Source organism: Girardinichthys multiradiatus, chromosome 3 (assembly GCF_021462225.1).
Source record: "Girardinichthys multiradiatus isolate DD_20200921_A chromosome 3, DD_fGirMul_XY1, whole genome shotgun sequence".
NCBI classification, from domain to species: Eukaryota; Metazoa; Chordata; class Actinopteri; order Cyprinodontiformes; family Goodeidae; genus Girardinichthys; species Girardinichthys multiradiatus.
Window position 1 is genome coordinate 7,801,060 of NC_061796.1, and position 27,761 is coordinate 7,828,820.

The 27,761-nt window shown below is 42.3% G+C and overlaps 1 protein-coding gene across 2 annotated transcripts; it reads right to left on the reverse strand.

Moving 5' to 3' along the window:
- Window positions 1–331: 331 nt before the first annotated feature.
- arid1aa (AT rich interactive domain 1Aa (SWI-like)) lies at window positions 332–27,714 on the reverse strand. Of its 2 annotated transcripts, none has more exons than XM_047358154.1 (20): window positions 26,503–27,714; window positions 22,607–22,825; window positions 20,878–21,474; window positions 20,700–20,795; window positions 16,978–17,218; window positions 13,395–13,484; window positions 13,123–13,293; window positions 10,207–10,528; window positions 9,395–9,540; window positions 9,213–9,298; window positions 8,893–9,102; window positions 8,581–8,785; window positions 8,299–8,434; window positions 8,037–8,206; window positions 7,763–7,931; window positions 6,006–6,122; window positions 5,519–5,609; window positions 4,572–5,409; window positions 4,345–4,475; window positions 332–3,522 (listed from the first exon to the last, which is right to left on the reverse strand). In XM_047358154.1, the coding sequence occupies exons 1-20, from the start codon at window positions 27,418–27,420 to the stop codon at window positions 1,642–1,644; spliced, it is 6,834 nt and encodes a 2,277-aa protein (XP_047214110.1). In that variant the 5' UTR covers window positions 27,421–27,714; the 3' UTR covers window positions 332–1,641. The 2 variants fall into 2 exon arrangements, with proteins under 2 accessions (XP_047214110.1, XP_047214102.1); XM_047358146.1 differs by having other exon boundaries at window positions 8,299–8,452.
- Between the last annotated feature and the right edge of the window lie 47 nt (window positions 27,715–27,761).

Genomic DNA, 27,761 nt, shown 5'->3' on the forward strand with positions numbered 1-27,761 from the left:
ATATATATATATATATATATATATATATTAGTATTTCCCTAGATTTTCATCCTTATATTGCCCTTTTTTCTGTAATCTGTTTTCTAAATTCACACATCTGTTGAACCCTGAGAAACACTAGTCTGCTAGTAGGTGAACAACAAAATGAATGAATAAACTGATCCAATTAGTATCGTTTTTGTGCTCTTCTGCAGCCATGTGCTTTAAATATATAATACAGGTACGACATACCATCTCATTTAGTTCAAACCATGACAGCACAAAAAAGATAAGAAAGTCTAAACTAATTTTGTGTGAAATTTTCAAAGAATAAAACCATGAAACAGCTTAAGAAGATTTGATGTACATTTATTCTTACCACGTGGAACATATAGTATAAAGATTTCATACTGAATAAATGATATTCCTTGAGCCAAAAAAGGGGAAAGGGAGAAATTTACATATTTGTCTGAGCTACATAGTCTGAAATACAAATGCATACATATGCAGAATTCATGACTGGAGAAAATTTGTCAAATGTGTACTTCATCTAGTTTATTCTCGTTTGTACCAGGATATAACAAGTTTGAGCCGTGTCAACCATACTATGGAGCTGTGGAGGAGACCAGGGGAGTGGGTCTAATTGGTGGGGGTTGGAGGTCACTGACAAACCTAAGTCTGCCTCCATCTTGCACCGGTAGTAAGTGTGAGAATAGTGACACAGAGACAGACAGAAAGGAAGGAAGTATAATGTACAACATTATATATACACCACAGCAAAGCTGTATCTGAAGTTGAAAACCAGTCCTAAGAGGTGATTTCTTTTCAAAAGGGCATTCATACAATCAAGGGATTAGAGGAGGTAAGGGTGTTGTAGGTTCTTGATACTTTGGGGAAGAAAGTCATTTTCTGTTCAACACCAAACTAAAATGACCTCAAAACTCTAGCTCATCAGCTTCTGTGTGAAACATAGTTTACAGAATGCTTACACTCACAGAGCAGTACAGCACAGAAAATGTCCTACAATCTACTGCACACTGCACAGGCCTCCCCGGTGAAGGTGTTTATTGACAGCACAGTCTACTGTCGGGCAGACTGGTGAGGATCCAACTACAGCAATTACAACCAGTAGGTCACTTATCAGTCTGTTTCACTTGTTACAGACTCACTGTGCCCTCAAGGGGAGAGCTAGGGCACACTGCGTCCCCCAAACTTACTGTAAACGAGACAGCAACTTTGGTTACAGTTTTTGTTTTTCAGCTATTTATTTATTTAATCATTTATTTATCTTTATTAAAAAGTACTCTCACCCAAACCCCCCTCCCCAAGTGCAGAACAGTCTCCCAACAATGGCGCTCTCGGCTCCGTGTCGTCCATTTGGCATTTGGACTGCGAGTAATGACCCCCTTGTCGGCACCTCTGGTTTGCAGTCCACAGCAGCTCCGTGATACCCTCTCTTAAGGAGGGTTGGCCTGTGGAGGGCACGCTGAATGGAATCTGAAGGATTTTTTTTTTTTTTTTATAAATTAAAGCCAGTGACATGAACTGTCCTTGCCCAGTTTTACACGCACAAGCCAGGTTGTTTTCTTTTTTTTCCCCAGGGAGGAGGTGGATTGGAGAAGAAACCCCTCAAAGAACTGGAGCCACAGCTCCCTACAGCTGTCATGACTGGCCGATCAAAAAGAGTACATCACAGATAACATGAGAAACCAGCGAGTTCATTAGGGGAGACACAGAAAGGTCGAGGAGTCGCGACTCGTGTAGTGTAAACTCCGAGTGGTTCTCCTCCACCTTGGCTAAGGCATGCAGAGCCCGGGCTGCTCGCCGCATCATGTCCGGGCTGGTTGGCTCGAAGGGCATCCCTTGTAGGTGTAGCAGAGAGCTCTGGCTTTGTTGTAGCTGGGTGGCAGCGAGAGAGTCCTCCAGGAAGCTGAGCAAGTTGCCCACACTTCCCTTCTGGACAGCGATTGCTCGGGCTGCAAGACTGTCACCCTGGGCCAGGTTGGCCAGTAACACGACAGCCATCTCCCTGCAGACCGCAACCTTCCTGTCTCCGATTAACCGCACCAGGTTCCCGTACAGCTTCTCCAACCGACTGAAAGGGGGAGTGGCCAAGATTAGGTCCACGTTGTTATCTTGAATGCTTAGTTTGCTTAGAGTCTCCAGAACCAGTCTCTGAGGTGACAAAGCACTATGGGGGCCCAGGGTAGGGAAGGGGTCCTGGGCCTCTGCTGAGGGGCACACCGCCCAGTGGAGAAGACCATCCAGCAGGGGCAGGCAAATGCTCTCAGGGTACGTAGAGAGGTCCAGTTGACCTGAAATGTTTGCCATGGTGACCAGCGTGTTCTCTCTGAGGATTTCCAAGCAGTCCCACCACCACTCATCTTTCTGGCCCACTCCCTCGTCTGAATCCTCATCCTTCTCGTAGGTGAGGGGGGCCTGCTTGCGCTCAGGGTGCCAGTGGTGGAGCAGGATGAGGCGCCCCAGTAAGAGCAGCAATCCGGGATGCTTGGACATCTCGTGGTCATTTCCCGGCACAAAGGAGAAGCTGCGAACAATATTAGAGACACAAATGCAGCGACGCGCCAACGAATCCTGCCAATCGGACAGCGTGACGAGCGGCCCTTCGTCTTTACTGTGAGGCTCATCTTCGAGGATGGTCCCGGTCTGCTGTGCCTGTTGGGTAAAAAGACTTCCAGAAGCCAGAACGGGTCTATTGTTCTCTTGGTGACTTTTAGGCCCTCTCTCAGCCGTCTTTATCTTTGTCTCTGAATCAGACTGCCGCTCCTCGTCATCGCCAACTGTTAAGCCAGCTTTCTCTGAGTCTGTTGATTTTTCTGACAAACCACTTTGTTTTGACCTTTCTTCTTCATCTTGATGCTTCATTCTCTCTTCTTCAGTTGGCAAACAGCTCCCTCGTATGTCTTCGTCCAGCAGCCGTCGCTTCAATAGAGCTGAAGGCACAGGTATCCGTTGTCGTTGCTCCAAGAAGTTTTTCCGAGGCTCAAAGAGGGTCTGGATGTGTTCTGTTGAGTCTCCGCCTCCAGCGCTCCAGTGAAGTAGCCCACTGTCAAACTCTTGTACGCTGCCATGATTACTCAACTGGGCAGCCACAAATGGGTCTCTCTTTCGTACCACCTTAACTGGAAACTTATCAAACTTGCTGGCCTGTTTAGGTCTCTCATTGGCAGGCAGAGATTGCATCGAGCCTGTCTGTTCAGACGAAGAACCCTTGCTCTTCTTCTCTTCTTGCGTCTTATCATCCCTACTTTGCAAGCACGGCTCTTGGTCTTCCTCCTCCTTCACGGAAACAGACCGCTCTATTTCATGTTCCTCCTCGTCTTCGTCATCTGTTTCCTCTTGTTCCATATCCTCAAAACGCGGTTGCTCTTCTTCCAGGTTGTCCAGGTCTCGTTTCAAGGCATCAGGATCAAGCAGAATCCTCTGACCAGGGTCCCCAATTTCATATTCCCGCAGAATACCAAAGATTTCGATGAGGCAGCGCCTGAAATACTCCACCACTAATTCTAGCAGCCCAGGTAACTGCATTGAAAACACAAAGATGGATAATTAGAGTAGATGGTCACATAGCCAAGGAAACAATTCCTAAGTAGAACAAGGTATGGGTTTCAAAACCAGAGCCACTACACCCACATTTTGTGGGTATTTATTCTATATTTATGCTTTTCTACTTATTGAAATGAAAATAACACCGAATGTTATTAGATCTGTAACTGTCAAAATGAAAACCATATTTTAGCAGCAATAGGAACAATTGTTGCTTTTTTGTTTCTAATTAAAGAAATTGGATAACTTTTCACAAATATATTGAATATTATTGTATAAATACTGTAAAATCACGATGTTTTCACTTAAGGTTATTATACTATGAGGATTTCTAGTGTTCTTCACATTTTACATGTAAAAATTCGGTCCTTTATGTTCATTTTCAAATATACAACTTCGGGTATTTTCATAGTTGTCAGGCTTTAAATATGAAACCTGGAAAAGCAAACTGGAAGAAGGGCGTGAGGAAGAACTGGAGGTGTAACAAGGAAGGAGAGAGGATAGAGAGAAGTGAGGTAGAACACAAGGATGGAAGGAAGGAGTGGCAAGTGGAAGGGAGGATGGGTACAAGGAATAAAGAACGGAAGGATGTAAGAAAGGAAGGATAGAGGGAAACAAAGAACAACATATAGACAATGACATAGTGATTCAATTCTGGAAATACAAACGTCTTTCCATAATCTTGAATTTCTTTAATCAGTTATCTAGACCAGATATCAAATTCCCTAAGAATTGCGTAAGAATCGAGAATTTCACCTGACCCATGCCTATCTATAAGAGATTGATGATAAGTCTCACCGTGTTGAGATCGAAGGTTGCTATACTGTTGTCATCGTACAGCAGAATATTGATGGTATCTAAAGCCCATGTACTTTCAGCCAATAAACCAGATTTCAAAGACATCATGACTCTCCAGGCCTCTGGGGTTCCTGAAAAGTTTGGAAAAAAGTTTTATAAAAAAATTTTTTTTAAGAAAAACTTTAAAGCAAAGTGGTTGAACTGTGTTTTGGCAATCATTGTCGTACCGATATCTTTCATGGTGAGTCTCCGTCGTGTTTTAAGGACAGGTAGTGTTGCTTCAACAGAGCCCGGGGGGAAAGGCATATCTCGCCTTATTAGAGGCGACTGCACCGGAGGTGGCACTATGTGGGATGCAGGTACCGGGGGGCCGGCCTTTTGCATCTTCATTACTCCGTGCATGTAAGGAGATTTGCTCTGTGATGTCCCGGCCTCCATGGGGCGGGGTATAGAGGCGGGGCTCGACACCTGTGGAATGTGGTTCTGCACGCCCTGAGGGGGCTGGTAGTTGGACTGGACTGAACGAGACATGGGCTGTCCAGGCCCGGCTGAAACGTATGGAGGCTGCCGAGGGGCTATCTGGCCCCCCCACTGGCCATCGTGATTCATCCGCTGGTCTGATTGCATCATATCGTCAGGGCGGTTCATGCCATGGTAACCGGGTCCCTGCGTTGGCCCCCCAGGACCACCCTGTCTAGGGTAATTCTGATAGTTAATTTCTCGAGGTCCTTGCCACATGCCCCCTTGAGGACCCTCAGGCCCTGACTGCATAATCTGAGGAGGCATGTTAGGCTGAGAATTGGGCCCAGTTGGTCCCTGCATCCGTTCTCGACCAAAGGGAAATGGGAATTGATTGCTGGGGCCAGGTGGACGGCGGTCAGGGCCAGGGTAGGGCCCACTACCGCTGTACTGATTGTACGGCTCCTGTTGTCCTGATGATGGAACAGAGGTTCCACCCTGCTGCTGTTGCTGTGGTGCTTGCTGTCCACCAGGGAAAGAACTGCTGTACTCTGCCTCGTGACGTTTTGATGGGGGGTACCCTCCTTCTACAGGACGCTTATAACCCTAGATATGAGGATATTTTAAAATAAGCTTTGGTACTGTACATTTAATTTATTTGCTTATAGCATATTGACAATAGTCAGAGTTTGTGTAGTGCAGATGGACAATTTACCTGTTGTGGGTACATTCCAGGCTGCTGATTTGGGTAGGAACCAGTAGGGGGCGTTCCTTGTCCAGGATACTGATTTCCATAGGAATCATGCCTGTAAACATCAGTGCTTTGTCAACATCTTTTATAAAAGACATTCAAATCCAAAGTCCAAATCCAATTAAATATTTAATATTAAATTATATCCAAGAATGACTACTGAAAAATGTTGATTAATATTGGCAGTATTAATAATATAATAGTTTTTTTTTTTTCAATTAAAGAAAAACAAATATTTAAATGAAAGAGAAATAGGCTAAAATAATAAACAACAAACAATAACATTTTATATTTCTATAATATTTCCCTACATTTCTAAATCCACTTCGGAAGAGTCAATGTATTGCATTTCAAAAGTCTTTTGCATACAAAAAGGTCAGCTTTCAATAAGTGCTTGTTTGAGGCCAGAAAGTCTGCCAAGCATCCCGCCTCAAGTGTTCTTTAAATTTACCGTGGTGGGAAGCGATTTGGAGAATACATCCCCGTGTCGGCGTTGGCAGGCATCATTGGGTTTGGCTGAGGAGGTCCAGATCCCATGTTGCCCTCTGGGCCCATTCCTTGCTCCGGTCTGGGAAAAGCAGGACAACATGGTAGATTTTTGCTTTCTCCAAATAATTGTTTGTGCACGTATTAAATGGTCAGCGGTAGCAGTAGGGAAACTAAATGTTAGCCTGGATACTTATCCTGAAACAAACACCAGGTCTAGACTACGGCTATTGTATGTTTAGAGCTGCTCTGATAAATGTCAACCCAGTAATTGGTTTCAATTCAACAGGTCTTTGGGAAACGACAAAACTGGTCAACAGCAACAAAATACGGAAAAAGGAATCTAATTCGAAATAAGGACAGAAATTACAGATTAGTCAATTTCTCCCTGTCAGTAATGTTCTCTTAAGTTGTGAGTAGAGCTGCTCAATCTTACAAGATCATGAAAAAGTACTATTTCTGTTAAATATTGCAATATAAAAATGTCTTTTGCTTTTGTTCAGGGGTGGACCGCATGTTTCGTACCAAAACATAATCACCTCTGGAACACAGAAGCCATCTCTGGACTTTCACATGCGATTTATACTTTCATATCATTCTTTGAACAGATGAACGTGGCACTTCCAGGCATCTGGAATTTGTACCCAAGGATGAAGCAGACTTGTTTAGGTTCACAATTCTCTTTCATATCATGGCACACACAAAAGAACAACGTGTCGGAGGTGTTTTCTTGAAATATATTCACAGATGTTCCTCCAGTTAATCAGAACCTTTCAAAGCCATGAAATCATCATCCGGGTTTCCCAAATTGACAGTGTTCTTAGTGTATGAAGTAATGTTACATAAAATGAATACATCTTTTACAATAACTCTCTTTATTCTGTATTTAAAGAACAGAAAAAGTTTTGTCAATTTGTAAAAAAAAAAAAGGAGGTGTGTCCATTGCTGTTTTCAACTGCAAGTACTACCAGGTCTCACCAACACTACTCTTCCGTGTAAATACTGTACCTGAAGCATAAAGACTCAAAGTTAGCTATTTTCAGTGTTAGTGAAGTGACCACAGAGGTGTAAGAAACCATTTCAAAAAGGAACATTTTCTAGATAGGCATGTCAAGAAGTGTTTGCAGTTCAATCAGGCTGTGAGAGAGCAACATCTTCAACAGATAACAGGAAGGCTAAATGAGTAAAGCAAACTTGTCTGTCTGCAAATCATCCTGGATTTGGAAATACTGGCAGCCCTTTGGAGATTTCATAATTGAAGGAAGGGAACCTTCAGGGAATACAAACTGACACTTAAGCTAGCCGTGCTAATCGCTAATTTATAATGTTAATGCCAGTTTAAAATGTGAACTTAATCATTCTGTCTGATTAAAACGGTAAAATCTCTCTTTCAGTTTCCGCTCTCACAGACACACACACACATGTATGGTCTCTGTCAAATTAAACCATTACCCCCCAATACCAAGAGGGCTAGAAAATAATATTTTGGAGGCTGTTATTATTTATAAAAATCAAATAGAAACAGCCAAAATTGGCATCAGCAGGTTAAAGCTTTGCAAAAGCAAAATTCTTATCTGTCAGAAATGAGATCTCTTAAATAAATTAAGAAAGTGGAATATATTTACTTAGTTTTTATGACCCAAAGTGTTAAATTTTCTTTATCATGAATAATGGTCAACATTCAACAACATTCCCAAAAATTCCATCTTTAAAGATTCCTACCTCCTGTCGTAGCCTGGTCCATAGGGATACTGTTGTCTGGGACCCATTGGCATTGTGCCCATGGCCCCAGGCGGTCCTCTGTTGAATGGAGGCTGTTGTTGCGGTGGCTGCTGCTGGTCACCCACAACGTTGTTAGGGCCCTGGTTAGCAGGCAGAAACTGCTCCCCAACTAAAAGTACAGTCACAATTACAGCACATTAAAACCTGATGACTGGTAAATTACCTATGCTTAATTATATATATAAAAAAAAAAAAGGCTAATGAGGGCTCCCACCTTTCCGCATGTTACTAAATGGGTCCTTGTTGGGTTCGTAGGGACCCATTCGGCCTTGCATGTCAGGTGTATTCATGCCGGGCTGATAGGTGGAGTTGGGAGTCATGTTCTTTCTAGGAAAAGCTGGATCGCTTCCGTCGGAGAAGGGGTCTTGCAAGTTTACACTGCTCCTAAGAATTAGAGAAAACAGTGGCACAGCATCAGAAATTAGCCCAACTGATCTAATGTTACGAGTTCGGATCAACTGTTAAACGATACTGACCTAGGACCAGGTGGCATTGGTGGCATTTGGGTATGAGGAGTGGAGGCTGGAGTGGGGGGTTTAAGGTCACCCCCCTCAGCCATGGAGCTGCTGGTGGACTGGGGTGTTTGTGGACCCTGAAGAGAGCCTGACCCAGCTGTGGAGCAGAGGGATGCTTCAGTTTGAAAGAAGAGAAAGGAGCAGACAGATACGATACAAGGCTTTAATTAAGAAAAGAGGTTTTCTTTTAAGGTGGGTCACTGAGTCACATGTTTTGTTTGAAAAGAAAAGAGAGCTTCTAACCTGGAGAGGGTGGCTGGACTTTTGCAGCTTGGTTCTTTTTGTTGTCTGTGAAGATCTCAGGAGGAGGATCTTCACCCCGCTCGATTTTACACTCGAAGGCATACAGACATTGGATGTACTGTTTTTTCAAAGAACTAGCAGCACTGCTGGATGTACCCACATTTAAGGTGGTGGCTAAATCACGCCACTTTTTATTTTTATTCACCTATCACAAACAAATTACAAACAATAATTAGGAAAAAGAAAAAGACCATAAATAGAAAAGCAACGTGAGGGTTTTAGTAGATTGGGGTTTCTGAATACAGTATTTACCTGCATCATTCCTCCAATCTCTTTAACAGACACATACAGCCTGAAGAGGTCGAGAGGTTTGCGCCCCACGGCAGGAAGGTTGGCCATGCCCATGGCTTTCTCTTCTACAAAGGCCAAGTAACGGTCCACCCAAAGCTTCCTGTCTGGTTCTGGTCCCAGCTCATAGAGACGTGTTATCTTTTCACAAGTGGTTGTGGATGAGTTTGACTTCTGTTTGATGACCCACAGAGAAGTTAAACAATTTAATCAGGGCAAAACCCTTGCACAAGTCCAGCAGCTACCAATATACTTTAAAATGCACAACATTGCAAACTTAATACCTTAGATTTTGACTCTGGTTTCGGCGTTCCACTGCCATCTACTTTGTTATTCATCTTGTTGTTCATTTCTGGACTAGGAGCCATACCTGTATGAGGAAAAAAAAAGATTTCCAATTAGCCATAAAGTAGCCCCATTAATATAAATGTCTATATAAAGCCACATTCATCTCTGTATGTATTACCGCTTGTGTTATTGGCCATGTTTGGCCCCATGGGAAAAGGTGATCCACCTGGAGTGTTCATCATTCCAGGCATGTTGTTGATCGGTGGGCCATACGGTGGACCGGAGCCCATCATGCCTTGTGACATGTTGGGGTACCCGGGCATTCTGCCAATAGAAAAACAGGGAGGATTTAGAATGAACTGTATAAGTGTGAGTGCAGTAACAGTTTATGATGGGGGTAATCTGGTTCACCACGCAGGGCAGCACAGTCATGTGCATGAGTAATACAGTAAAAAAGGTTAAGTCAGTTGCATTTAGACTTAAATCAGAAGAAATCTCATTTCTGAGTTTTTTTCCACATATGAAAAAGTAAAATAACTATTGAAGGATTTGTATTTCCAGTAAGTTTTTCCTACCCAACTGGTAAAATGCTGCATCCCTCCCTTGAAATACAGATTTTTCTGTAATGTGACCTCTGGAGAAGACAATTTTCATTCAAACATTTCACAATTTTTTTCCAGATCGAATTTATTTTTCAGTCAATCTATAGTCAATGAGATGCCAGTGGCCCCTGTATTGTGTATACCTTAGGCAATGTAGGAAAATATGGCTGCATACTGTTGGTGGCTAATTACACCACGTTGGCACAACATTCAAGGCCTAAGTCTGTCTGTGAGAAATCTCCATTGTACCTGTATATCTAAAATGCTTAGGTTGTTTAAACCTCAATTGTTCTACACTAGAGATTTTTTTTTAAAAGGTGGCTGGGGAGGGAGGGGAAAAGTAGAGAGTGTACAAAGGTGTCCACATGAGCATCGACTGTAGACCAACCTGTTGAGAATGGAATTGTTGGAGGGGTGCTGCATGGCTGTTGGATCCTGGGGCTTTCTGTTCAATCCTGGAGGTGGGCACATTCCTGAAGTGACCTGGGGTGGCATGTTGCTCATGGTAGGAGGCATGTTTGGACCCATGCTGGGACCCATGTTGGGGCTATAGGGACGAGCCCCCATTTGATTCGTAGCCATTCTTCCTGGAGGCATGCCGGCATATGGCGGGCCTCCCCCCTGTCCCGCCATGGGGTTGATGGAGCCCATGCCTGGTCCAGGGTAGTTGGCGTTGGGCATGTTCCCATAGGTGGGTTGGCGGGGATAACCTACAGATAATAATAGTAAAAAAATAATCATCCAAACATGTTTTAAGTAATTAGCTTGAATTCTACAATTACCAAAAATTACAGTGTTTTGCAAAAGCATCCATGCCCCTTGAACCACAGACTTTAATGATATTCAACTTGTTACTTAATGGGACAAACCGACAGTCATGCATATTTGTGAAGTGAAAGGAAAATCATACATGATATTCACAATTTTAACATAAATTAATCTGATAAGTGTGGAATGCATATCATCAGCCGTCCTGGTTCAATATTTTGTAAGAACCACTTATTAAGCTGCAGGTATTTTGGTATCTTTCTCCCAGCTTTGCAGATCTAGAGACATTTTGCCCATTCTTCTCTGTAACATAACCCAAGCTCAATCAGAGTAGATGGAGAGCCACTCAGAACAGCAATTCTCATTTCTTGCAGATTCTCAACCCAATTTAGGTCAGGAATTGCTTGGATCATCCTAACAAGATGAATATACTTTGATAAAAACATTTTATTGTAACTCTGGTTGTATGTTTAGGGTCATTCCTGCTGAAATGTAAAGCTTTCTTCTACAGAAACAAGGCCCGATTCTTTCAACAAGTCTGAGATTACTTAATCTCAGCAACATTCCTTCCTCTTCTGGACCGTGGTGACTTCTTGTTCATGATCTCAACCAAGCAAAATCTCAAGAGAATGGACTCCATCTTTGCGTTCTACATTTTATTACTGGTTGTGGATATCATGTTTAGTATTGTCATCTGTATGCATCTGCAGGTCACCCTTTCCTTTCTGCTCACAGACAGACACACATGCTCCGTTTTATGTAGAAGTGTATCTGGGGCTACTCCCCCTAAACCTGACTGCTTTTATGACCAGGCCCCACACCCAGTATGGACTGCACCCCAAGGCTCATCTCATGTTTGCTCCCAGTTAGAACAGAACTGGGTAAAAGGGTGTTTAAATACGCTGTTCCCTCAACCTGGAATGATCTTCAGCAAGAGTCCAAATTGACAGAGCTAATGACACTTGATGAGCTAAAAGCACTACTGAAAGACCATGAAGAAGAACGCTTTATTAACTGCAATCGCTTTTATGCTTTTAAAACGATATGAATGTATGTCACTGTGAGAATCTAACGGACAAAACTTATAGTGATGCTGTCCTGTGTCCTTTGTGGGAAAGAGATTTCAATGAGGTTTTATTTGGATAAATGAAGTTTTATTATATCAGGATTGTCCTGTATTCAGCTCCGAACATTTCCCCATTAAATAAGAGTAATCAACTTTCCTGTCCCTGCCGAAAGAAAAAAAAACATTCCCCACAGCATCCTGCTGCCACCATCATGTTTCAAGGTGGAGATTGTGTATTCCGGGTGATGTGAAGTCTTCTGCCACTCACAGGAAATTTCCATGGCCAATAAGTTCAGTTTAAGTCTCATCTGAGAAATCATCGATGTCAACTATCAGCAACACATTCTCCTACCCGAGTTGTGGATCTATGCAGCTGGAAGGCAATGTCCTACTCTTTCCATTTTCAGATGTACACGAGATGTTCACAGCTATAAATACTGTTTCATAATCTAGCCCTGCTTTAAACATCTCTGCAACCTTATCCCAGACCTGTGTAATGTGTTTCTTGGTCTTCACGTTGCTGCTTGTTCACCAATATTCTGTAATAAAACACTTAGGCCTTCACAGACTAGCTGCTTTTGAGGAACCACACATAAAAAAACTGTTTTTTTTAGATTCAAACATCTTAAAATTTCAGATTTCAAATCGAGTGGAAAACAAATGCATCGAGTCTGTTCCACAGATCAAATAACGTTGAAGCTCAGATTCTTTAGTACGGTTCCCCAGTTAAGCATCTTCAAAAACTGATATTGTATAGATTTCTTGACTCCACATGGCAGATTCTTTGAAGCAAAGTCTAAACACATTTTAGTAAAGCTATTGCTTGGTTAAAGAACCACATGTCCATATTAGAAATGTGACCTGGCCTAGAGGCAATGAAATTAACCCTGTTTTTAATGGTTTAACAAGGGTGCATTTAGCTCATATGTACATCCCACTTGAGTTATGCACTAATTTGTGTCGGTCTACCACATAACACCCCAATAAAATATTTTATAAAAGGTGAAAAGATGTGAAAAAGTTCAAATGGTTTAAAGTGAATAAAAACAAATCATTTAATGCAACACATGGATGTTTAACTATATGACTGGACGCTGTTTAGTGTAGCAAAAAAAGAAAAAAAAAAAGAAACTGCTTATTTAATAATCTGCAAACAGAGCAACAAGCCTTCGTCACAGTTTCAGCTCTACTGACAGGAGGCTGTGCAACATCAGCTGACTCTCTGCTTCACAGCTATAAATAGCTGCCATCGAGTCAGAGCAAAGGAGCAGCAACAGCATGATTTTGGACATGGAGACAAGAAAATATTTTCTTTAGGTCAGCCTAATGCGATATTTAGCCAATTTCACCAGCAAGCGTTAAAATATGAAGAATTGTATAAAGATACTTTATACTATGAAACCAGTCCAATATCTGCAATCTCAAAAGGCTGTTACAGTTAAAGCCTGACAGAGAATTTAAAGTACAAACCTTGGGGACCGTACTGTCCTCCCTGCTGCCCATAGCCACCCATGGAGTTGTTCTGCTGATAAGGCGCCATCCCAGGATGCATCTGTCCTGCAGAGGACTGGCGAGGTGACAGTGCAGAGGCTGACTGGGGGGAGCCGTAGGGAGGCATCTGAGGGTTTCTCTGCATGAACCCTGAACCCAACAAGGAAGAGGGAAAGATGCTGGTGAAAACTTTAAGCCACAAAAACTCTTTTTGGCATGTTCATTTAAATGCAAATAAGACAGTAACAAACCTCTGTCCTGCGCCATTGGAGACTGGCTCATAGCAGGGTGCAGACTGCCATCCGAGTGCACACTTGATGGCCTGGGAGGCATCTGGGTCCCTGAACAATAATCGTTAAGTTGAGTCACTTTCAGCTCAGGCAAGGTGCAATAAGTTGATTCACATGGTTGTTCTCATATAATCCAAAAGCAAAGAATATGACATTGTTCAAAATATTTTTATTAATGATGTAAATTGTCTAGGAGAATTATTATTATTTTTTTTTTTTTAGAGATGCACAAAGATATCGGCTTGTGATGGAACCCATAACTGGCCCTGACTGACGAAAAATCCAATCTCTTTCTAAACAATTAATGCATCATAAATGCTACACGGTCAGGATAACTACAACACTGCTCTGTGTGGAAGTTGCTGCTGAGTAAAGAAGAAAGTTGACCTGTTTCAGAATCAGTGAGCTGCTTACAAATAAAGTTAAAGGAAGCACAGATGTAAAACTGAGGGGAACTATATTTTCAACAGCATGTTGAGACAGGCTGAGTGTATTAAAGCAAAGTTGCTCAGCTCTATCCTTTCCATCGCAGAACAAAATGGATTCGGAACTGTTTGCAGCCTTTTGGAAATCCCAGAGTTAAGGTAAGGATCCGCATGGTCTGGTAATACACTCAGAGACCCTGTTTTAGTTGCTGCCTCACAAAATATTTTCACAAGAAACCTGCAAAGATGACCTCTGATCTGCCTCTGGCCATTCTGAAATTACAAGGTGAGACTGCAATATGCTGCACAGCTTTTAGAAATGACGACAGACGCAGTGCAGGACAACATACTACCCAGAAAATGTGCATTGGAAGACTCCCCAAGCTGTTCTTTTCAAAACAATAATGGCAGATAAACATAGCGTAGCCATCCTGTTGTTGACCGAACAAATGCTTACAATTTTTATGTAAATCTCGTCTTCTTACTCTTGTCTATGCAGATGATTTCTGGGTCTTGTTTACTCTTAAATCCTGTGGCTGGTAGGTCTTGCACACGTACCTCACCAATACATCACTTCTTAGACCAAAAAAGCCGGATGGGCCTTACATGTCAGCTGATAACCTTGCTTGGATAGTCAGATGTGTGACAGAGAAAGGTTGGCTTTAACCCCCCTAGCCGCATCACGCCTTTCACAAAACACAGGGCGGCAGCAAAAAGATGGCTTTACCTTTGAGAGTTTTTGTAAAGGGAGCTAATGCTAAACAAGCTAATTGTGAATGTAACATACTAAAGAGAGGTCAAAGTGTAAACCAGTCCTTTTGTCCTTGTTTTACAGCAGCTACTCTTTCACACATGTGCTTTAGCATCTCTGCTCTTAACACAAATAAACTGTTCAAAGCAAAAACATTTTTTATAGCTGTTCTTATTTTTTCCCACAATTTCCAAAGACAGGGAAAATAAATGTGCATTGGCAGGTCAAAGCTTTACAAAACCCAGAGATTCAAAATTAGTCACAAATTGTTATAAAAGATGTGACAAAAGCCTGTTCCCATGTTAAGTCCCACATAAACATCAGCTTTTCATATCACTTAAGTAATATACAGCCAAATGAGGACTTAGATACCTTAAATGTTACTTTGCTCAGCCCAGGAATGTAAAACCCTGCCTTCATCGGTCAAACAGAGCGGGATGTGTGCTACTTTCCCAGACAGCTAGCTGTTACTCTGCTATTCAGCAACAAAGTAAAATGTACATCTATGTATGACACATCAGCCACAAAATAACGTCGCTCACTGTTTTTCCACCAACAGAAGAAGCATAGCAGTCGTGTTCATTTCTCATCGCATGTTCTCTGTGCTTTTAGTTTTACGTAAGTATAAAAAAAATCAGTCCTTTTAAAACAGACTGAAATATAAAACAGTGTTGTGCAACAAACTTAAACTCCTAATGTCTGCATGCTTGTTTTCCCAGACTGTTTCGAGGATTTTTTTAAAACGTTCTCCAGCTTAACGTCTTTCAAACGTTTTCTTTGGGCTTCCAGCTTCCAATCGTTTTCTGCCCAGTCCTTGTACCCGACTGGCAGAATTCAGCTCAAAGTGCGTCCTTGAGAAAGTGAAAACAACTGTAACCATCTACAGCAGATGAAGATTATCTGAAAATATATTTAGGAAAAACAGAACCCGGCAAAGGGCTGAAACAGAGCCTGAACACTTTGGTCAGTTTCCCAACGCTTCAGCTAAAGTAATGGGACCAAAGTTTTCATTCGCATCCAAAGTCAGATCTCAGATATGGGAATTATGTAATTCCCAAACAAATAATGTTCCTGTTTCGAGTTGAAAAACTAGTAGGATCGGCCAATTGTTGGGCTACGAGACCAGACTAAATACTTTTAGTAACAGGCACAAATAACTGGTTTTATTTATATAAACAATAATGTAGGTGTCCAAAGTGTGGCTAGTGAGCCATTTGTGGCACTCAAAAGATTTTCTATGGTCCAGGACCAAGGCTGGTACAAATACAGCCCACGTGAGCAGGCGGTTAATCCAGATCAACATTTAAAATACATTTTAGAGCAGGATTTTCACAGATGTGAGGCCTATAAAAAAAAAAAATGCAACCAAATTAAAATCGTATTAAAATGGGAAATGTTAGGTACAGTAGGTTGTCTTTTTTTAACAGTGTTTTTTTTACTTTTATTTAAACTTCATGGTAAAATAACAAAAAACATGAAACCGATGCTGGTCACACTGATTCATTGAACTTGGCTGTAAGGTAAAGTGTTTTAGTAGAAAGAGTGACCCATTTCTCATTCTTGTTGTTCAGAATAGACAAACATTTTTAAGACAAACAACAAAGAAGTTAAAACTGTATATACATATATATTTGGGAAATTGTGGGCATTTCTATTAATTGAAATGAGTGACCCCCCTTATGGTTTGCATCTAAAATGATTTACAGATGCCTTTTCTACAAAAATCTGACTGCTTTGTTCATTTCATTGAAATATTGAGAGTTGTAAATGTTGTACAGTAAGACTGATTTAACTATAGTGTCAAAGGTGTAAAGAAAATACGTTTCACTGCATTTTACACGTGAAGCAGCCATATTTATATATGAGGTCAGTGAAGCCCTGAGACCTCAAGACTTTCCAACTCTGAGTTTTGATGTTCCAGTTGATTTTTTTAACCTGAGACTTGCAAATTAAAAACTTGATCCTTGGTCTTTTTTATGTGTGAGTGACTCACAGGTCAGAGTTAAGTTGCTAGAAAACAAGTTCCTCTGAAAGTGGTCTGGTGCTGGAGTGAAAAAGCAGTTAATAAAGAAAAACAGAAACCTTCAGAAAACTCAAAGAACGTTTGCTACAATCAGTTTACAAAATTACTAAAAAGTGTGGCAACTTGTTAGCAAATAATAACAAAAATCTCTTTAAAAAGCTAGAAAACAACAAACAGGTTGCCTTAAAACTCATAATTAAAGCCCAAAGAACGACAGCATTACTCAGAAACACTTTTTTGGCAATCACTACCATGTGACTGTAAAATTTAAATTCAATCAGAAGAGGTAAGACATCAGGAATCAGGTAAATATATTCCTCATCTGCCTGCAAGCTATCAGCTCACCTGGCAAGTTGGCGGGTGACAGTGGGCCTGTGCGGGGTGTGCTTGCGCTGGCAGGGGAGCCAGCTGGAGAAGGCGAGGGGCCTCGGATGCCTGGCAGGTGGGGGGAGGTATGAGGAGAGAAGGGCGACTGAGCAGGGTTACTCTGCTCTCCCTGGCTGCTCGACACACCTGAGGTGCTCACGCCAGGACTCAGTGCGCCCTCTGTGCCAGTCGGCAGGTCGTCGATCGACCCGGACAAGTCCTGAAAACAACAAGACTGTTGATAAAAGAGAACAAAAGCACACAAAAATGTCTGAGTTGTTCTGATTTACAGTTAGCACTGCAGTGGTTTCTTTGTGTATCAGCTGTGATAAGGTGATGCAACTCCTCCTGTGTGTTAACACATGAGTGGCATTGATTCAGATACTACACATGCTCACACAACTATCCCTGGAGGTCTTGGTCCTTGTTTATCTTGTTCAGAGAGAAAGTGAGTGTGCATTTCTGCCAGCGGTTGTCATGGTTACTAAGGTTTGTAGGATGTGAGCAAGCAGAGTCAGCATGTAGCGGCAGCCTCATCACCACGTGATTTAAATAAACAAGAGATTTCCTAAAAATGTCAAATCATATGGAGGGTTTCTGTAACTTGTTTTAATAAAAACACAAACTACAAATAAATACACATATCTCTAAAGAAACAATAACATTAAGTATTTTCTCTGACAGTTAACTTAGTGATGAAATTGCCCTTCATCTAGCCTCCAGGTCAAAGATTACTGGTTGACATCAGGTCAGTCTGTCTCTGATACTCTCATGTATATTTATGTTCTCCAGCAGCACAAACAGCTCAAAGAAAAAAGATGAGTATTAAATAAAAAATAGGTTCTCAGAACTGACAGCAAACTGATAGCATGTTCTGAATATTAGGACAGAGAGACAGATAGGACCAAAGAGAGACGTCAGTAAGTCAAAAATATTTAGGAAACATGATTGCAGGGTCACTGTGTCTTTTTATGGTCGCGTATGAGTAAACGGAAAGATACAAGCAGTGGGCAGCAGCTTTAACTTTTTCTGCTTCTATGACATCATTTCTATGACGAAATCAGATGCACGGATTTAACCACTTAAATGACAAACGATAAACTAATGCCAACTGCTAAAATATCCCCGTAAACACTCATTGACAGCATATACAGGTCCTTCTCAAAATATCAGCATATTCTGATAAAGTTCATTATTTTCCATAATGTCATGATGAAAATTTAACATTCCTATATTTTAGATTCATTGCACACTAACTGAAATATTTCAGGTCTTTTATTGTCTTAATACGGATGATTTTGGCATACAGCTCATGAAAACCCAAAATTCCTATCTCACAAAATTAGCATATCATTAAAAGGGTCTCTAAACGAGCTATGAACCTAATCATCTGAATCAACGAGTTAACTCTAAACACCTGCAAAAGATTCCTGAGGCCTTTAAAACTCCCAGCCTGGTTCATCACTCAAAACCCCAATCATGGGTAAGACTGCCGACCTGACTGCTGTCCAGAAGGCCACTATTGACACCCTCAAGCAAGAGGGTAAGACACAGAAAGACATTTCTGAACGAATAGGCTGTTCCCAGAGTGCTGTATCAAGGCACCTCAGTGGGAAGTCTGTGGGAAGGAAAAAGTGTGGCAGAAAACGCTGCACAACGAGAAGAGGTGACCGGACCCTGAGGAAGATTGTGGAGAAGGGCCGATTCCAGACCTTGGGGGACCTGCGGAAGCAGTGGACTGAGTCTGGAGTAGAAACATCCAGAGCCACCGTGCACAGGCGTGTGCAGGAAATGGGCTACAGGTGCCGCATTCCCCAGGTCAAGCCACTTTTGAACCAGAAACAGCGGCAGAAGCGCCTGACCTGGGCTACAGAGAAGCAGCACTGGACTGTTGCTCAGTGGTCCAAAGTACTTTTTTCGGATGAAAGCAAATTCTGCATGTCATTCGGAAATCAAGGTGCCAGAGTCTGGAGGAAGACTGGGGAGAAGGAAATGCCAAAATGCCAGAAGTCCAGTGTCAAGTACTCACAGTCAGTGATGGTCTGGGGTGCCGTGTCAGCTGCTGGTGTTGGTCCACTGTGTTTTATCAAGGGCAGGGTCAATGCAGCTAGCTATCAGGAGATTTTGGAGCACTTCATGCTTCCATCTGCTGAAAAGCTTTATGGAGATGAAGATTTCATTTTTCAGGCACGACCATGGCACCTGCTCACAGTGCCAAAACCACTGGTAAATGGTTTACTGACCATGGTATCACTGTGCTCAATTGGCCTGCCAACTCTCCTGACCTGAACCCCATAGAGAATCTGTGGGATATTGTGAAGAGAACTCAAGACCCAACACTCTGGATGAGCTAAAGGCCGCTATCGAAGCATCCTGGGCCTCCATAAGACCTCAGCAGTGCCACAGGCTGATTGCCTCCATGCCACGCCGCATTGAAGCAGTCATTTCTGCAAAAGGATTCCCGACCAAGTATTGAGTGCATAACTGTACATGATTATTTGAAGGTTGACGTTTTTTGTATTAAAAACACTTTTCTTTTATTGGTCGGATGAAATATGCTAATTTTGTGAGATAGGAATTTTGGGTTTTCATGAGCTGTATGCCAACATCATCCGTATTAAGACAATAAAAGACCTGAAATATTTCAGTTAGTGTGCAATGAATCTAAAATATATGAATGTTAAATTTTCATCATTACATTATGGAAAATAATGAACTTTATCACAATATGCTAATATTTTGAGAAGGACCTGTATGTAGAGAAAACTGCTGTTGACCAGAATCAGACTATTCTCAACTTGATCCTCCTCGAGTGATCACCGGACAGCCGAAACCTCAAAATATATTACTAATTTCTGGACACACAATGCCCAAGCACCATCAGGCTGCAGGACGGTGAGAGAAAGCAAAACTTTCCCAACACCTGGGTGGTCTGTTTTATCTTAGTGAGCTTTCAACTTCTGTTGCATTTGGAAATGTTGGCAGATTTTAGAGATCGCAGAGTTAAGCTAAGGGACTGTCAACCCAGTTTTCATAATGCTAACCATTCTAAAAACTTATAACTCACTGAATTCTGGAGTCATTTTGTTTTTAAGATATTAGTAAAACTCTGTTTTACAGCAACTGCTTTCGCTAACACGCACAGTGATGTCACCTCTGTACCTAAAATAAATAAATAGTCCCAGCACCAATAGAAAAAAGAATTCAAAAAAATCTGTATTATCCACAAAATCATCCATGAAGTTTGGATCGGTGCATATCGCTTTGTGACACATACACAGATTTCAGCCTCTACAGTCTGGGGGAAAAAATGCTTTGAATAAAAACTACATCAATCTGCAGTAAAAAAAAGTCTCTGCTCTGTTGTTTTGTGCATCCCCGTGTTGAAATATTCAAACAGAATACCTCATTTCACTGCAGAATTTCCAGCAGGAAACCAGACATAAATGCTATTTTACAGAATAAAGCAGATCAGCAGTAATACAAGAAATCTATATAGCAACGCTTTTAAAACAAATCCCATCCATTTAAAGATAAAAAGCTTTTGATGCAGCCAGTTTCATGCAATTCTTGAAAACTAGTCAAATTTAACAGTATAAAAAAAAAGCTGCATTTACACAGCTACAACCTGGTTTTAGTAAATGCACAGTGAGAAAATGCCTTTTTTATGCCCCAGTGCTGATATAACAAGCATTACTGACCGGAAGGCTGGATGGGCGGCCTTGACTGTCCTCTGGACCAGATTTAGGCTGAGCGGATGCAGGGGCATTGGACTGAAATGAGTCCTGGGATATCTCCTAACACACACAAACAAAAAAACACTGGCTTAATAGAAGCACATAAACAGAGAAAGATCACCTTAATCCAGAGGGTCTGTACCTGCTGTTGTGGAGGAGGAAAGCGCTGATAAGGTGACTGCTGTGCTTGCTGCTGCTGAGCGTTTGGTGGGTAAGCTACAGGCTGCCCCTGTGGATGTTGGCTGTGTCCTTGTGTCTGCTGCGGGTGGGACTGTGCCTGCTGTTGCTGCGAAGGGGTTTGCTGGGGGCCTTGTGAGGATCCTGGGTAGCTGGGTTGGCCTTGTGATCCAGGAGGAGCCTGGGAACTTGGCTGCTGGGGGGTCTGAGTGGGAGGCCCCTGCTGCTGGGCGTATGGAGACTGGCTAGGCTGCGTAGCAGACGCTTGAGAATACGGTGGCTGAGACTGGGGGGCACCTTGGGATGGGCCTGGCAGGGGACCCTGGGATTGTGGGGGCATGTGGGGCTGTTGATAGGATGGTCCCCCTTGGTTGTGTGGAGTTGAAGATGGAGGGTGGGGCTGCCCAGCGTATGGCGACTGCCTTCCAGGCTGACCAGGTTGGGACTGAGAGTAAAGGGATTGTTGCTGACCTGAATGAGGAGCCTGACCTGGCTGGTTGTAATATGGAGCCTGGCCCTGAGAGCCATAACCTCCTGGTCCCTGCTGGCCATAAGATCCCATCTAAAAAAAAAAAAAAAAAACCATTTCAGACACCATGAAACTCTACAGGAAACTATTTTAGGTCCAATGATATACAAGTGATCTATTCACAAACTTCCAGAGGTAAGTCCTGATATTAGCCTTCGGCTGTATGCTGATGACACAGTTCTGCGTCACTAATAATAACAGAGACTGCTGCAAAAAAGCTTAAAATTTAAAAGAAAATGTTAGCATGGCTGGACGCCTCGTGATCATCTCCAAATACAAAGCCAGGAATTATTCTTTTAAAAATTTGCTCTAGAATCATTGAGTCAGAATTCGGTGCGACCTCATTGAACGGGTAACAGGAGAAAAATCTGCTGCTTATATTAGATTTTCAATAAAATTTGAAACACCATTAAAACGACCGCTTACATGCCAAAATGTACCTTCTTAATATAATAAAAACCTCTCATTTAAATGAGCGGTGTAATTTTTAAATTCCATATTTCCACATTTGTCATATGCTCAAAGTGGCCGATCTCAAGCTAACAAGTCTACAATCAAATCTGTGGATTCACTTTATAATTAGGCAATAGTGACTCTCGGGGAAAAAAAACGAGAGATAGTTTTTGCACAAATTTAGATATATTTTGGAGTTTTGTTAAATGTATTGATCCTTGAGTTTGAATGTTATTGTGTAAACAGACTTGCACTTTGACCTCTGTGAATATAAGATTTGTTAGAGATGCCTCGAATGGTAATTTTTCCCGACGGTTTCTCTGTTAAAAGGAGGAAAGCTTTGGAAGACATTATAGATCGTTTGAACCTATTCTCTAACCCTTGACTGGTTCAGAAACAAACTGCACTCACATCTAGTTTTATTTTTTCTTTTGTATGCGTGTTTTTTAAGTATCAGATGATTTCCTCTTAAAACTATTATCAGATAATTTTGTGCCATAGTACTTTTTACATTTAAATCGATTCTTCTTATTTTAATCGATTTAAATGTAAACAGGGACTATGTCTGCAAACTGGCCAGTGGCTAGAAGGCCAATTGTACAGGGCCGGGTTACTTTGTAACCAACTATGTACTGCTCTTTATCAAATAAACACGAATGAACAATGATGAGATGATTAAGAAAAATATGCAACTCAGAATAAAATCCATTACCTGTGGACCATAGGGGATTGCACCAATGCCTCCTGGTGTACGTGTTTGTATGCCTACTGGGTATCGTTGTGGTCCTGGAGGCCCATAACCCTGACCAGGGTACCCTGGCCCAGACTGAGGACCTGTAGGAGGCACCTGCTGAGACTGCTGACTGTACGGACTGCCTGCTCCATATGGCTGACCTCTAATTTTTCCCATAGGATCCATAGGACCAGGTGGCTGAGAATGTCAAAAATAATAATAAAGCGGATTAATTACACAAAACTGGAAATAACAAACACCACAACTTACAAGCAACCCATCTTACATTTGTGTAATTATGCTATTAAATAATTATGGGCAAATTCTCCCTTTCTTCACCTTTTTTCCCACAGTCATTATCCTGATTTTTTTCTGCTTCACTCTGCCATAGTTTCGGAAGTCAACAGAGCTATATATATCTGCTTTCGAATGGAGGGCAGTCTGCCCAAAACTAAACATATCCCAGCTGTGCTTCTGTTTTGAGCCTGGTCCAAGTAGGGCTTTTTTCCCCCCCAAAAGAAGGCAGTTTGGCTTCGGATGAATGACATCAAAAATGAGGAAAGTTCTTTAACAGCAAAGGAGAGTGAAAACCATGCAAAAGCGCACACACCACCATAGCCCAGCAAATCTGAAATGTTTCCCCACTAACTAAAAATGACCCTTAATGCTGTATTGATTAGCGTGTTGTGCCGAGAGTACTGTGCTCACCCTACATCACTCTCTGTAAAAAGAATACAAGCTTCCCTGTGTGACAAACTGTAAATCCACATTAATGAGGTGGAATAAATAAGAATAGCACATGGCTAATCTACATAAAGCAGACAGGAAACTCCCTTGGTGGGTGAGAGATGGTGGACTGCTTTCTGATTGGCCTGAGGTGGAGAGGTCCGGGGGGGAATTTTGCAGACACACCAAGTCAAACTTGTGCGCCATGCCAGACTTAGCAGTCGCATAGTTTCCAAAACAAGGTTTGGGACTGGACTCGTCTGGAGATGGATCGATCACTCTTTACAATGTCAAACCTGATTTAAGGTTTTCTTTGAGGTCTGACCTGCCAATTCTGGCTGTGACAGATTCATTTTTTTCCCTTGTAAGGACTGTAACACAAAAGAGGGGGGAAAAAAAGGTTTGAAGTTTTCCTGAAGAAAGAGTTTTGGATCCAGCATTACAAGATCACTCCCATTTCATATACCCCTAAAAGGCATGACCCAGTTACTGATATCAAAGTGTACCAAGGCTTTAAAAGGTTAAAAACCACTTAAATGTCCCATCATATCGCCAATATTGTGTAAACTCTTTTTAAAAAGATGCATGAAAAAGTTATTAGCGCTGCATAGGCTATTCAGCAATGCAGCGCTGTCCCTTCCCCACCTGCTGCTGCAAATTACCAGTAAAGCTGGCTGAAAGAAGCCCACTTCACAACAAATGTGGCTCTTTCGAAAAATGTTGGGTCGAAAAAACCCCCCAGAAATCAGCGTGTGAATTAAAGGAACAACATCCAACAACTACAGTCACGAAGATACAAGCTGATCTAATGAGCAATTTTGCACAAAACTAATCAGATCGCGCCATGTATACCAGCGATGCACAATAACGTATCAGAACAGGGTTTGACCATATGGTATTTGTTTTGGCATGTGACATTGATATTGCAATATCAGAAATGTCAACAAGCAATGTCAGCAATGTGGACACTTTTTCACAGTGTAAAAAGGATAGAGCAATTCCCATAGCCAACCTAAATGTACCCTGAATGAAGGGGTAGGCATTTATTGTGTGGTTTACTGTTATCGAGAAAAATGTCTCATTGTGATAAGAGTTTTAATTAATCATGTTTGAAAACTCCAAAAGCTGACTGTACTATTGGAATTGTAATCTTTACTATATTTTCCATTGTTCATTCCATAAGTACATCAATAAATATACATAAAATCAAAAATATGATTAAATGCAGTAACTGTGTGCAGTCCAGTGATAAAACTCATACTTCCTTCTGTAAGCGGTGTCCTGAAGCAGCATATTTTATATGGATATATTTTTCAAAAGCAGTATTCGTGTTTGTGGGGCTATATCTGCTGTGTCATGCAGTCACAGCCATACAGTTGCATTAAAAAGACTGCAAATAAGTAATTTGTGGGACTATCGCAATAGTCCCACAAATTATCGAGTTAAAATTCTAAGTTCATATCGCCCACCCCTACCTGAATGTCTTTCCGTATCCGTTTTTTTTCCCCAGTTGTTAAGAACATAGTTTTGGTTCACCTGATGATAGTTATCATTTCTCTTAGACATTCAAATAGCCTAATGTATTTAAACACGTACATCAAAATTACAGATTTAATACATGAGCATCTGCATCATATTCTGTCAAACACTGAAAATCTCAATTTTAGCATTTTACTCATTTTTAACAAGAAAAGGAATACAAGTAAATGTCCTCTTCTATGGCAGGTCTTTAATGGCAAAAAAAAAATCTATCCTAATTCTACAGTAATCACCTTTAAGCTGAGTAAATGGACTACGACTCAACTAACCCATGTTTATTCTAACCACTAAAAAAGCAGGGTGTTCATCAAAGACAGTTGAACGTTTCGTGAGTGTTTTAACATTTTTTGTGACTTTGGGTCACAACTTTTTAAAGGTTTCAATCAGATGCACATAAATTATGTCAGATATTACATTTTTGTATCCCGCTGTCCTAATTTTTTAACCTACACACATGATCGTTTGCAGTTTCTTCTGTTGCGTTTTCAGATTAAATTGTGTTCACAGACAACTAAAAAAAACCGTCATACATTCTTTAATATATAGGTACATTGTTATGTAGACTGCAGTCTCCATGACAGTTCTGGGAACAACTGAACAGCTTTGAACAAAATACCATTTTCTGTGCCTCCAGCTGCTTTAACATTTGCCAATATTTATTGAAAGCAAAAAGTGGAACTGAGGGAGAGGAGTGAACCAATGCCTCCGATGACCCAGCGATGAGCTAACGCTGTGTGTTCTTATCAGCAACTGTTGCCTCGCACCACATGTAATTATAAATGGCCATGAGCAGCCAATCAGATTTCAGCTCGCATGTCAACCCAAGACCAACTATCTCCTGGCTTTGACAGTAGGATTTTACCTCCACAATTCAAATCCCACTGCTAACTGCAATCTGGAAAAGGCTGCTCTCAGTCATTCATGAAGGCAAGAGCTGCCTGATTACAGAAAGAACAGCAGCTCCACAGTAGAAGGAAACGCACCCAATCTATATATGATCAAAAACAAAAGCCAAGAGTTTACAGCCTTCCGTTATATCCGCGGGGACAAATAAACATTTTAAACAGGACATTTAACTGACCGTGAAGGGCTCATTCGGCACGCAATGCATTCCTTCCGTCATGGCCACAAAATAACAGCTCAACGGGCGAAAAAGACACAGCGCAAACATAAGATTGTTAGCAACTATATTACACTAATGTGTAAGTGTAAGTTAGAGTTGGGTGGGGATAACTATACTTGCAGCAAATGTATAATAAATTTGACGTATAAAAGGAGAAGCAAAGCACGGGAGGAAAAACGAGCCGTTGATCCTATTTTCGCCCTCTTTTCAAAGTCGGGCCTTCTTAGCTCCCTTAACATAATTTCCTCAACTTACAACCAAACCAAGCACCGCTCTGCTCTTAAAACATGCCTTTAGAAATACGATGAATGTGTAATTTATTAAATGGTGTGTTGTAAAGAGTGAAAAAATACACACGAGAGGCAGCCATTTTAGAGTCTTTGCGAACTACTATCAGACAATGGCTGGCCTGCTACGTTGTGAACTAGCTCAGAGGAGGGAAGCAGGCTTGCTAAAGCCCTTGTAGCAGTTAAACGGTCGGGTTTACCTGGTTTCTTACGAGAGGCTGCCCGGCACTCCCTGGGCTCATGGGCGACGGGTGATGGGTTCTTTGTTGCCAGCCCGGGTTGCTCCCTGCGTACTGACCGCTGCTGCCCATATCTGCTGGTCCCTTACTAGCTCCTTCCTGGCTGCTGTAGTCGCTACCAGATGTGTAGTTTGGATACCCCCGCGTTGAGCTAGGGGAGGTCAGGAGCTTGTTGAGCGTCGGTGTGGATGTTGGTTGGGGGGTTCCGATGTTATATCTCTGGTTACTGTAAGATCCAGCCATCGCAGTGGGTCCTCCCGGCGGTGGCTGCTGCTTAGCTGGCTGGCCCCCAGCTGTCGGCGCCTGAGCGCTGCGAGGAGAGTTCATACCGTACGACTGGCCCGGGTGTGGAGTCCTGTTCGGGAATGGGTTGTAATTGTTAAACTGGTGGTTCGAGAAGCCATGGTCGTGTGAATTGGGTTGATACGGGTCCATTATGTTGCTCGACTGCACACCCGGACCCGCAGCAGCTGCCATGCCAGGGCTTTGTTGTCCGCCATATTGATGAAAAGCGGCCCGACCGTAGTGCTGACTGTATCCGTACGAAGGTGGAGGGAAAGTGGGACCGTGGTGATGCACGAACCCGGGGTGGTTGTTTCCCTCCGGTCCCACAGAGTCGTTCGAGGTATTATTATTAACCCTGGGCGGGTTCCCATTCCCGTTCTTCATCTCTGGTTCCCCTCCTCCCCCTGCATTTCCACCGTCGGCCCCGTCCTGCAGATCCCCCCGGCCCGGCGACCCGCTGTCCAAACACGGCTGCTTTTTGTCGGGCTGCTTCTCTCCCTGAACCGTATCTTCCTTTGCGTCTCGATCCGGCTTTTTAAGTTCAGAAGGCGGACTAGTGTTAAGAGTGGCGGCGCTGGCGACCTGAGCGGCCATGATATACCCCCACAACTCTCTCTCCCTCTCTCTCGCCGAGTCAGTCACAATCAAAAGCTAGCATTGAATATAAATAATTGTTTAAAACCATCAATCCTTGTGTCGATTCATTCCCATCCCTTCATTCCGGACCGAATCCGGCTGCCATCTCCCCCGGTTTCGGCTCCGTAAATAGGGTTAGAGAGGTGATGGAGGCTCCATACAATGCGTAGAGAAGCGACAGAAATTGTTGTGGGAGTTGTGTTACCGAGCCCGGGTAGAGGCAGGGAGCTAACCCAACCAACACGAGGCTCAGCTACATACAGCCATTTTACTGAGCCGCACGAATGGCTGCAAAACAC